The following is a 12,461-nucleotide window of genomic DNA, read 5'->3' on the forward strand; positions in this document are numbered from 1 at the left end:
CAAGTCGATACCTGGAAAAAAATAGGTTCTGACGACCCTATTTCGAAGGAAATGGCCTCCGAAGCAAAACTCACGCTTCGCCGTGATTTTTCGATATTTAAGGCAAATTTCATCGTTTAGGGCCTTAAACAGGCAATTTATGTTAATTAGGGTGTTTTTACACTTTTTGAAAAGTTTAGTTCTTTTATGCAATTTAGATTTTCTTAAACCCTATTTAAGCTTTCTGTAGGCCCTAGGGTAAAGGGAGTCGTCTTTTCAGATTATCAATAAAATTCAGAGCTTTCGTGCTTTGTCTAATCTCGGATTCGAGTTTGATGCTTATTTCCTGGTATTCGTAGAATCAACAGGTATAGAAAGTTGTAATTTCGGTATTCGTGCGTGAATCAACGGGTCTGTGACGGTTACCCGCGTTATACGCTGCGTCACAATTGGAGGGTCAATTTTCAAGAAAAAAAATAAATAATATTTTTTTTCCAATTACAAGGTCTGTAGGCCTAATATAATGAAATATCTTAGTTATTAGATGAATACGTGCGCCACTTCGCTACAACTTATTTGATTTAAATAAATAAGTACTATGTTTCTCATTTTGCTTTGACTACACTCGGAGAAACATCATATTGTTTCTTTCTGTCTTTCATTTCAGCATAGTTCACTTAGTTTTGTGCTTGCAATATAAGGGTACTAGTTTATTAAACCCGAGCGTTTGCACAAATTTTATGAAGAAAATTTCATTATAGAAGTTTAAATATGAAAACAATAATTGTTATGAATTTATAGTTTATATTAACATGAAATAAGTTTATTTTTTATATTTTGTATAAACTTTAATGTGGTAAATTCAAACTTTTAATAGAAAATATATATATATATATAAGATATCAAAAGTTCCTAAGTAAGGAATTCTTGTAATATTTAAATTATTGCACTTATCAATTTAATTTCTAAGAAAATTAATTCAAAATTTGAATACTTTAATTTATAGTTTATATTAATATGTAAAAAATATTTTTATATTGTATAAATTTTAACACGGTAAATTCAAACTTGTAATAGAAAAAAATATATAATATATATCAAAAGTTCTTAAGTAAGGAATTCTAATATATAAATCATTGCAATTATCAATTTAATTTGTAAGAAAGTTAATTCAGAATTTGAATACTTTTAGATAAAATCGTGAGTTTCAATTTATGAAAGAATAATTCTCTTAGAGCCTATCAAAACATTTAAATTTCATTATTTGCTTGTGCTTTATTATAACTGATATTTCATATATTAAGTTTTACTCCTATTTACTAAGGTGTTGTCAAGTTTATATATATATATATATATTTATCTATTTATTTGTAGGATATAATCTAGACATTATTTTGGAATTTAATATTCTAACCCTATTCAATAGGGTGCGATACAATGTGTACAGAAAATTTATTTTTTATACTATATAAACTTCAATATGGTAAATTTCAAACCCATACTAAATAATATTGATTGAAGAGTTCAAGCTAATAAATAATGCATGCTTCGTATACATAAGTACAATCATCAATCTAATTCATAGAAAAATAATTTTAAAATCTTAGCTTTAATTAATGAAAGCATAATAATCATAAAATCTATAAATTTTTAAATTAGTATTAAATTGATTTTTATTCTCAATCATATTTCATGTATTTTGTTTCGTGAGTTTAAATAATTTTCAATATGGTTAATTATATAAAAAAGTACAACCTTTGCATTTTTTTTCATAAATATAGTATGACCTTTAAATAACATAAAGACACAACATTTATATTTTTTCTAAATATAGCATGCTCTTTACAGAGTAGCATATAAACGCTCGACCTTTATACTTTTTCCTAAATATATCACGACCTTTAAAAAATAACACAGCAATGCACGACTTTTGAGTTGTGATTTTAGCACGACGCCAATTATTTCGTCAAATATAAAGATAACGGCTAGCGGGAATTAACGATATAATATGACATAACATGATTGAATGAGTGGCACCTGGCATCGTTAGCTCCATGTTAGCTCTTATCGTCCAATCATGTTCTGTCACATGGCTCCATCAGCTCCACGTTAGAATGTTGTCGTTACAAATTGACTAAATGATTTACATTATATTAAATGTGCAACTAAAGTTAAGGGTCATGCTATATTTAGAAAAAAAAATGCAAAGATCGTGCATTTATATACTACTCTTTAAAGGTCGTGCTACATTTAGAAAAAAAAAATGTAAAAATGTCGTGTCTTTCTATGCTATTTTTTAAAGGTCGTACTATATTTAGGAAAAAGTACAAAGGTCGTACTCTTTTAGGTAATTAAGCCTTTTCAATAAAATGGTTTGATGTGAGATTTCTTGATTGAACTTTTCTAAAATTAACAATGATTTTTAAAATTTATTTTTACATTTTAAATAACTCCTAACTTCCTTATTAATAATTATTCTTAATGAAATCCTTAAAATTATGAATATTTATTTACTTATGAAATATTAATAACGATAAGTGATTAATATATTTCTTTGGATATATTTATTTCTTTATCGACGATAATAATTATTACATAAGTTCTATATTGTATATTAATTTATTAAGACATTTACTATTATATATATATATTTATTTGCAGTAATAATTATTATTTAATTTCTACATTGCATATTAAATTTATTTAGACATTTACTATTGGATGTAATTATTTCTTTATAATAATAATTATTATTATTGTGATTTAAAATCTATATTGCATATTAATTTATTAAGACATTTATCATTCTATCTCTATTTATTGGTTGATAAAACTTTATATATATATATATATATTTATTAAGACAGTTACTATTGAATATATTTGTTTTTTTATAATAATAATAATTATTATTATTATCGTGATCTAAAATTTATATTCAAATTAATTTATTGAAAGTTACCATTCTACCCCAATTTATTAGGGTTGGTACAACTTTATATATCTATTCTAACATAAAAGGAGAAGTAATCTCTTCATTTAACTTTCTCATCCCCAAATTACCCATATTAGTTATATTCTAATTTATAAGAGCCACCATTTTAAGGTTAAAATTGTAAAATTACTAACAAAAACTACCCATTAACCTCTCTTTCTAACTATCTCCCTATCTTTTTTTGTTTTTTTTTGTTTTTTTGCTAACCCGGAGTGTCCGGGCTTTACTCGACTAATTCTTGAGGTTTCGTGAACTCCCAGCAACGTACGGAATGGGTAATCACGCCAAAGGCGCTCCGGTGACTCCAAGGGATTTCGAATCCAAGATCGGATAGATACTTAAGTTCCTCCTTATTACTAGACCAAACTCCTTAAAGTTTAACTATCTCCCTGTCAATTCTTCTAATTTTTCTCTCCTCTTTCCTCTTTTCTTTGCATTGCACGTTCCTATTTTACAGGTTTGGATTTGATCAATTTATTTTCATTATGTTGCAGTAAAAATATTAAATTAATTAGAGGTAGTATAAAAAAATGCCTATTAACTTTTTAAAATTCATAATTGAATAATATCATTTTCACGTATTATCTAAATGAAAGAATAAAATTCACATATTTATTTTGATGATTTCGCGAGTAGTACGGATATAACTTTAGTATATATACGATCTGCATCTCGATCGTGTAGTGAAGTGGCACGTTAATTTAATTTTGCGACGGGTGTTCATCATCCTTAGTGGGAGACAACGTTAAAACTGAACATTAATATCCATAAAAGCTTTTCTTTTCTTAGGCAACTTGTTCCTCTCTTTTCCTAGAGTTCCTGCCGTAACTCCCAAATTCATGAAATCTCAGGATTTTAGAACGATAATCTATAATCAAAAGAGGGTGTTGCGTAGTGACGCACGCTCTCGCCTGTCGACTTAGAGGTCGCATGTTTGATACCTAGTGGGACTATCCGTGCCCATTTATTAGTTATTTATGATTTATCTTTCATTGTACTAGGTCTTGACCTTCCTTTGTAATCGAAGAAAAGAACAATAATCTATGAGGTTAGCTTTCTTTCGAGATCCCTTTTGACCATCGCAGATCCAAGAATTTATACACCACAATATTTTTTTTTCGTTAATTACCTAAAAAAACACGACATTTGCATTTTTTCTTAAGTATATAGCATGACATTTAAAAAATAGCATAGAAAGACACGACTTTTGTATTTTTTCCTAAATATAACACGACCTTTATCGAGTAGCATAGAAAGACACGAATTTCACATTTTTTTTTCTAAATATAGCATGACTTTTAAAAAATAGTACAGAAAGACACAACCTTCAAGTATGATCTTCTTTTTTAACGGGCTAGAAGCGCAGCTAAGCCTATATGTCGTGTCTTTCTGTGCTATTTTTTAATGTTGTGCTATATTTTGAAAAAAGTACAAAGGTCATATCTGAATGTGCTACTCTTCAAAGGTCGTGTTCTATTTAAGAAAAAATACAAAGGTTGTGCCTTTTTGTGCTATTTTTTAAAGATTGTGTTATATTTAGAAAAAAAATATAAAGGTAGTGCTTTTTTAGGTAATTAACTCTTTTTTTCTCCTAACCTTCATGTGTGATATGATCTAAGTGATTGCTGTGAAACTTCACTCATCCTATGGCAATATGATTAATTTGTACTTTCATTTTGAGATGCCTTTAAGTAGATAGAATGCTTGTAGAAGAGGTAAGTACTATCGTCGACCTATACCATGGATGTAGTACTAGAATGAAATAGTGTGACATTTTTCGCGAAATTTGTGCAAAACTTGACAGATAAAAAGCAGAATCAATTTTTATGTGACTTGCAAGGGGATTGTCCGAAGAGTTGAACAACTCCATGTTTGAAAGACCGAGTTGCTTCATCATGATCCCCATAGTGAGTGCGATTGTCTCGTCTAACTCCAAACTGATAATATCACCCAATGCACGGTCTAGTGTACGATCTCCAATAGCAACCTTAACCTTCTTTCTGCAAACAAGTTGTGCATGCGTTTAACAAAGCGGGAAGTGGGATTGAATTCCCAAATCGGCCCTGGGATGCACAGTTTTGTTATGTGAGCAACAAATAACTTGAAGCCAACCCCGTGATTTGATGCCATACGCTTTGGAGTAAATCGAGACGGTCCCATAAACGTGACAAATTGCTTGGAGGCTTAACATGATAGTCCAAATAACTAACGAAATGTGTAATGACAGACACCCTTCTTGGAAAATTGAATTGCACTTGAACAATTATTTATGTTAAGCCTTTTATCTGGGGAAAGAATCACATGAGGATCTTCGACTGAAATATTATAGGGATTCTCTGCCATTATAAGTATTCTTACCCAAAATAGGAATGTCCCATGATGCTGATCTTTTTAAATCTTTCCTCCATAACCAAAAATTTAGCGAGACCAAGCAAGCAATCCCTCCATTAGTGTCTAACTCAAGTGCATTCTACAGCTTAGATTGCTTCTTCTCCCTCCTTTTCTTGCGCTATGAAACATAGAGGCTGCTCTGTTTCTTGACTTCCCCTGCAGAAAGTAATTGCACGTAAGTTATTGAAAGCCAATCAAATCTTGACTAGGTTCCTGTTTCAGTGCGCTGACAAGTTGGTTGATTTCCACTTCAGGAATTAAGGCGGAGGCGAAAATGGATGACACAAGTGCCCAGTTTCCAGTGGGGATGCGGGTTCTTGCAGTTGATGACAATGCCACTTGCCTCAAGCTCTTGGAGACTCTGCTTCAGAAGTGTGGATATGATGGTTTGCTTTGCCTCGTAACTCTGTTGCCTTTATGGGCGCTGTCCATCTGTGGTTGGAAAGCTTCTTTGGGTCTGCTCTGGTTGATGGGTGTCATAAGAAAATTACGAGCCTGTCGAATTGCACTTATAATGAAAATGGAAGAGAATATCTGTGCTTGGATGATCCAAACTGGTCATCCTTTTTGTTGTTATATATAGCTTAGAATGGAAGGGAATTCATATTTGATATCGAAAGTAATATTATGCTGTTTGATTTGGATTGTCTTGTGGATTAAGTAATTTATGTACTGTGACTCGAGCAGATTCTTTTGATCCTTTATATGATCGATTCTTTCCAAGCGACTAGTCTCAAGTACTCAGATTGCTGTTGTCTAATTGATTTACTGCAAGGGGATTTTCTTTACAGATTTTCATCTGATATATTATTTTCACAACTAGCCAGTGAAATTTCCTCGTGCCTTTGACCTTTTTGTTAGCTTCCTCAACCTGAAATCCACTAGTTCATGGAAGTTCAAGTCCATATGTCGATGTTTTTGCTGCTATCTTCTATTTTTCCTCAAGAATCCTTGGGTTTTGCAGTGACCACTACTAGCAAAGCAGTCACGGCACTAAAGCTCTTACGAGAAAAGGATAGCGAGTTCAACCTCGTCATAAGCGATGTCCACAATATGCCCGATATGGATGGCTTGAAGCTGCTCGAATTTGTGGGACTCGAATTGGACTTACCCGTCATCAGTAAGTGCCATGGCACCGGTTTCTTCACTTTTCCTTATAGAATTATGGGATATGTTAAAATGCTGAAATCTTGTGTCTTTGTTGAAATCTTTGCAGTGCTTTCAGCGGATGATGACCACGATGTGGTAATGAAGGGCATCACCCACGGGGCTTGTGATTATTTGGTGAAACCGGTTCGGTTGGAGGAGGTTAAGAATATCTATCAACATGTGCTCCGGAGAAAGAAACTCAACCAAGAGAACCTGAAGAAGTCACAAACTGATCATATTACTGAGCCTTCATGTGGGAAAGTCAGGAGAAAGAGGAAAGACGAGAATGAGATGCGTGATGATAACGTGCAGAAACAGGATGTGGATCCTTCAAGAACCAGAAAGAGGACTCGGCTTAATTGGTCTCAGGAGCTTCACTTTAAGTTCATTAAAGCTATTGATCATTTGGGGATTGAGAGTAGGTCTTCAACCTAAAACTAATTCGGGTTAATCCTATTAGTTATTCCTTACTGTGAAATTGCCAGTTTTGGAGTATACTTTAACGGTTCAAATGTAAAAATCACTTATGCATTCACGTTCAGTATTAGTCACACTGATCCATCACGTTCAGTATTTCGCAGGAATCTTTTCTAGTAGTAGTTTGTTAAATTATTTTCCCAAATTTATCTTCTGTCCTTGCCATGCTATCAATGCAGAGGCCGTGCCGAAGAACATTCTGGAGCTGATGAATGATGAGAACATAACTCGAGAGCACGTTGCGAGCCATTTGCAGGCAAGAAATCTCTCTTTTACAAGTAAACGCACAAGTAAATTTGTTTCTTTTCAGGGAAGAAAACATCATATGAAGTGTGACCTAATCCATTGCTTTTCTCTGTCATAACTTCCCTAGAAATCAAGCAAACGAACATTAGATACGTCTTAACTTTTAAAAATGAAGCCAAATCCATTTTCCTTCAACTTTTCCAAAAATCGAACACAACTTTCGAGCTTTTATTGAAAAATACCCATTTTAAAATGCAATCAGGCATCTTTTACCTTTCATTTATCTGCGTTTCCTGAAGAAACGGAAAATGAAATCGGTCATAGTTTTCCAAAACAAGAGAGATAATGGTTCTGACATGTCCCACTCTATTCTGCAGAAATATAGGCTCTCTCTGAAAAAGGCTAGAAATTTGGCAAATGAAAAAGTGAAGGCGGCTCTCCAAGCTTCTGCCAATTCTTCTTACGCCCAAACAGGGTTGCTCAGCGGGACTGGGACGGCACATCTTCAAAGTTTGGGAGGACCTCGGAATCTCCGAGGCGTAGCTCTTAGGCCCTTCACATCCAGTTCTGTTCTTGCCCAATCTAATAACAACCAAATAAGTTATGCGCAAGGCCTGAACAACCCAATGTTCGGTCAGGGAGTCCACAACTCAGCTAATTTCTCGATCCCTTACAGGCCGCATGATCTAGGGACTAGCTTTGGAGGGTTGTATTTCCAGCCCTGCATTACAAGAAATCAAGCTTGGTCCTGTCAATCACCCATCCGTGGTGTTTGTAATGAAGTTTGGTCTTCTGCTGCTCAGCTGACTCAGAACCTTCCAAATCCGTTCCCTCTGATCGACTTCTCAAACCAGGCTTCTTCATCCGTCCTCTACAATTTGCAGGAGGACTCATTGACCTTTCCATTGCCAGCAGGCGGTGATTTACGAAAAACACATTGCCAAGCAACCCAGACCAACAAGATTTCACAAGGGACCCTGGATTTTATCGAACAACCGCGCGCCGAATTCCTTTTACTGCCCCCGCCGGAGACAGATGAAGTTCAAAGATCAGTAAGCGAGTCAGATACGGAGCCAAAAGAACATGTCAATTACCTAGAGAAGCTCCAGGAAACCAATTTCCTTGCATCCAAGTCACCGAGCCATGGTTCTCTCGAAGATCTCGTTAACTCGATTCTGAAATCAGTAAGAAAATATAACCTTTACCAAGTCAATGTCTAAATACTATTGAAGATATAACCTTTCCTTCTTTTCAGTGATACAGGAACAGGAGACAACGCAAAGCGGCTTGACACGGAATTCGGGTTTGAAAAGTATCCTGACTCCTGCAGTTGACACATGAATATTGCGTAGAGAAGAATGATTTGATCTAATCGTCAATACTTCTGCTCTAATAAAATTATGATTCTGTCTTTCGTTGGCTGGATCATTTTTGGGTTATGTTTCGAAATTTAAGGCTTCAGTTCTCATAATTCAGTACAGCCGGTGCTTCCGGTCAACTGATAAGATGCTGGGAAGTTCTTTTGGAAATTCTCTGCAATGCTGTCAATAATAACTTTTGTTAACTAGCTTGCTTTTGATGAAACAACTTGTTTAGGAGAAATGCATTCTAAATTCAAGAGCGAATCTTTACGGGTTTCACATTTTGTCAGTTAAATCAATGCCATAAGTTACAGTACAGAAAAAGTACCAAACATCCCATATACTAATTACTTTCGGAACACACATCAGTTAGCAATCAGAGATAGGTCCCAGCTCCAAGCAACTCGGTCACATGTACGTAAGTTCATGCTTGTATTCATCCCTCGATGGTTTATTCCTCGGAATGTATCAATCTACAATTGCTCTTTGTTCTTTAATTTTACTGTTTCTGCAGCAAACTCACTTACACGCCCACAAAAGGATAGAGAGATAGAGAGAGAGGTGAAGGAAGAGAGGAAACGTATAGTCACCCTCTGCAAAACAGAGTTTTGAGTACAAGGAACAAACATAAAAGGAGAGACAGGACAGAAACTGCGCTAAAGTATAATTCTGCACACCTGTCCTACAAACCTTAAAAATAGCTACTAAAAGTAACAGTAAAAGATAGTGCAACCTAATGACTTAAATGCAGATAAACACAACTGCTTAATAAAGCAGAACGATAAAGATAAAATTAACACAGCAGCTTCTGAGACATATCAGCATCTAACACCAACACTCTTTCTGCTTCTAAACATTTCTATGACTCCAGAGTCGTTAAGTAGCTCGAGAAAGCATCTACGATATGCGGAAACAACCCAATTCTAATGTCGATCCCCTTATTGTCTCTAGGATTTTGCATCAAACAAGCAACTTGTTGTACCGGAGGGACAAGGGGAGAGACATAAACTGCCTCCTCACCGAGAAAATCGACTCTGTGGAAGGGCATTCTCGTCCAGTCAGACACAATTGTTAGTTCTTTCAAAGGGGGCAGACTATTATTTTCTTGTGAACCTTGGAGTGCTTGAATGTATGCCTTCACGTATTCCTCATTCACTGAGTTTTTGGCTGCCCTTATCTTCCTGGCTATGCCTTCATAGCTCGACTGTTCCAATTCTTTGCATGTTAACATGACGGATGCTAGCACGTAAGCATTGCCAGTGAAGCCCCTGGAAAGCGGCAGAGACATTTTGTTCCTCACATCAACGGGGAATTGGAGGCACGCCATTGTCTCCTTCTTTATTCCTAAAGCCTTGGTCCTTGCCTGAAAATTTTGACATTAGCAAATGATCAACATAAACAAAAGGGTATATGCATATAGGAAATTTCAGATGATCAGCGACAATAAATTGATGAAATATCCGACAAATTTACTATGTAATTGCATAAAAGAATCCCACCTTCCATATGTGAGCTGCAACCACCTCAAATGATGAACATGAGAAGCTTTCTTTCTTCTCACTAATGCATCTCTTCTTCAAGCTTTCTAAGGCCTCTCCACTCAAATGAAATGTCTTGTGAACGAATCTCATACACCCCGTGCTCGACAGACTACCATTCGGGTCTGTGGCCGTGCTCATGATCAACTGATATAGATGATCTATGGCTGTAGCCCTGGTTGTTGCTTGGTTAGGACTCTTCTTACCTGAGGCAGGATTGTCCCTTTGGGCTTGCGAGGTAAAGAATAACAACTTTCCTCGGTCATGGACTGGCAAAGGGACTTCTATACCTTTCTTTTCTTTTGAAACAGCCGAATTGGAAGACCATGCGCTAAGAAAATTGTAAGCTGCTGGTCCATCGAATAATGAGTGGCTTATTCCAATTCCTATGGAGAAGCCTCCACATCCAAATCGAGTCACCTGCATACACTTAAATTCATTTTGATATCAAACCTCCATTACTTTTAATGTTTAAGGTGATTCCACTTTAATGAAGTGTATTATTTATCTTGAAGTCGACCGATGTGCAAAACCCAGATAATGTACTCACCTGAACAACGACAAGAGGCATTCCCGAGAAGTCCTCATCAGCTAACGGAGGCTTGTACACCAAGTTCTCGAAGAACTCAGTATACTCTGAGAGCTCTCCAAGCTCTTTGATCTTCACTCTTGTAGAAGCCTCAACCATTACTGCACCTTCATTGTTGCACCGTATGTTGAGCTTGTTTCCGTCTTTCGGGTCCCTCCTGAGCCTACCAGCGGACGGGTACCAGGCGTTTAGCGTCTCCTCCAACCCACTCTTCAGGCCATCAAACACGTGACCGAGTGACGACCTTCGGGGACTTGTATAGAAGAAGACCAGGTACATGAGTGCTGGGCACTGCCGGTCTAGGTTGGAGAGCTCGAGGAGCTTACTAGGAGGTTGTATGGTAGGTTTCGGGTGTACAGAGACTGTCCTCGCAATCGAAACAGTGTTCGGCATAGGGTTCCCGTGTTGGGTAGCCATGAGAATGGAGCTTGCCAATTGTTGCCCTCTTGTGTGTTTTGGTCTCTCTAATTGTGAGGGAAAGGAGGGAAGTGCTTGTGAATATATATAAAGGGAAGAGGTGGTTAATTAGATTAATCCTAGAATCCACTAATTAGTCTTTCTTTTATGTACAAAACATAGGGCTGAAATAATAATGATTAAGGTTCAACTTGTCGGAGGCAAATGCGTATGTGAGGAGACACGAACTTGAGGTTTGATACATGAAAATACTTTTAACACGCTAACGTGAAAGTTTAATAATCTCTTCAATTGAAGGTATAATTTACTATTTATTTCTCAAAATATATGAATTTCTTCTCCTTTAACTTCACCTAGATAGTAGAAGGCCATGACATATATATATATATATAGTTCTTTACCCTCGTTATGTTGTGAAATTAAATAACATAAAGATATATACAAAAAATCTTAATAACAACGCGAGATCAGACATTTGTACCAGGTCAAAACAATATACCATAACATGCAACTGATATTCATTGGTTTTATGCTCATAGCATAACTAGTGCCCCGTGACATGTGACAATGGTTAGCTAGGTAGGTAAATTAAGTTGAAAATTTATGAAAGATATAACATTTGCAGTCGCATTATCCATTAATTTAATCGGCGATTGCTTTTGCATGGCACTGTCTATCAAGAGAAAGGAAGTTGCATTTATATTATAGAATTATTTTAGCCGCCGAATGAGTGATCTGGATCGCACTGGTTCCATAGACATTGAGATCGCCTACTCAAGCTCCTTGTCATGTCGTATATCAAAATAAAATGCAGATTAATTAAAATAAAAAAACAATGATTGGGCCTAAAAGAACATAGCCCCTTGGGCCCACATGTCGGCCTCGTGGGCCCATTTTACTGACATTTCGTCCTGAACTCAGGGGATAGGTCAACCGTTTTCTGCCATATAATTCCAAAATTATCACGCACATTCTCGTTTCACCGAATCAAGAAAAACTACTCACTTTTTACATACATCTTTGTTCTCTTCTGTACGTAGACACTTCCAAGAATGATGAAATTCAATAGTAACTAGATACAAGAAAAACGTACGTAGTGTGCGGGCGTAGAAGAAAATAATGAAGTGTAATTTGTTTGATATTCATGAACAACTTGTTTAAATTATCGAAAGATGCTAGCAAAAATATTCTATTCTATACGAATGAAATTGGAACATAAAAAGGGGAAAAAAAAAAAAAAACAACTCCCTCCAAACAGTCTTAGCTTTGAACCTCTAATCTGGGTCTCCCGTGGCGTTCTATGCACTAGCCATGTTAAT

General features: G+C 35.7%; 2 protein-coding genes across 3 annotated transcripts; one reads left to right on the plus strand and one right to left on the minus strand.

The window, feature by feature from the left end:
* Positions 1-5,639: 5,639 nt before the first annotated feature.
* Positions 5,640-9,034, plus strand: LOC116188688 (two-component response regulator ARR10-like). The gene is made up of 6 exons (XM_031518172.1): positions 5,640-5,820; positions 6,330-6,485; positions 6,582-6,932; positions 7,171-7,247; positions 7,615-8,421; positions 8,493-9,034. Exons 1-6 carry the CDS (start codon positions 5,640-5,642, stop codon positions 8,493-8,495), a joined length of 1,575 nt encoding a protein of 524 aa, XP_031374032.1. The 3' UTR covers positions 8,496-9,034.
* Positions 9,035-9,160: 126 nt separating this feature from the next.
* LOC116187094 (brassinosteroid-related acyltransferase 1) lies at positions 9,161-11,205 on the minus strand. Of its 2 annotated transcripts, none has more exons than XM_031515690.1 (3): positions 10,687-11,205; positions 10,098-10,556; positions 9,161-9,961 (listed from the first exon to the last, which is right to left on the minus strand). In XM_031515690.1, the coding sequence occupies exons 1-3, from the start codon at positions 11,140-11,142 to the stop codon at positions 9,458-9,460; spliced, it is 1,419 nt and encodes a 472-aa protein (XP_031371550.1). In that variant the 5' UTR covers positions 11,143-11,205; the 3' UTR covers positions 9,161-9,457. The 2 variants fall into 2 exon arrangements, with proteins under 2 accessions (XP_031371550.1, XP_031371549.1); XM_031515689.1 differs by having other exon boundaries at positions 10,098-10,565.
* Positions 11,206-12,461: the final 1,256 nt, after the last annotated feature.

The sequence above is a fragment of the Punica granatum genome, chromosome 8, assembly GCF_007655135.1.
Source record: "Punica granatum isolate Tunisia-2019 chromosome 8, ASM765513v2, whole genome shotgun sequence".
Lineage (NCBI taxonomy): Eukaryota > Viridiplantae > Streptophyta > Magnoliopsida > Myrtales > Lythraceae > Punica > Punica granatum.

Excerpts from the sequence above, each read along its gene's own strand:
- LOC116188688 (XM_031518172.1), top strand. The coding sequence starts at position 5,640 with ATGGATGACACAAGTGCCCAGTTTCCAGTGGGGATGCGGGTTCTTGCA. Across the intron at positions 6,486-6,581 it reads ATTGGACTTACCCGTCATCA|TGCTTTCAGCGGATGATGAC; the intron begins GTAAGTGCCATG and ends AAATCTTTGCAG. Across the intron at positions 7,248-7,614 it reads ACGTTGCGAGCCATTTGCAG|AAATATAGGCTCTCTCTGAA; the intron begins GCAAGAAATCTC and ends TCTATTCTGCAG.
- LOC116187094 (XM_031515689.1), bottom strand. The coding sequence starts at position 11,142 with ATGGCTACCCAACACGGGAACCCTATGCCGAACACTGTTTCGATTGCG. Across the intron at positions 10,566-10,686 it reads TGCCTCTTGTCGTTGTTCAG|TGTATGCAGGTGACTCGATT; the intron begins GTGAGTACATTA and ends AATGAATTTAAG. Across the intron at positions 9,962-10,097 it reads TTGCAGCTCACATATGGAAG|GCAAGGACCAAGGCTTTAGG; the intron begins GTGGGATTCTTT and ends CAAAATTTTCAG.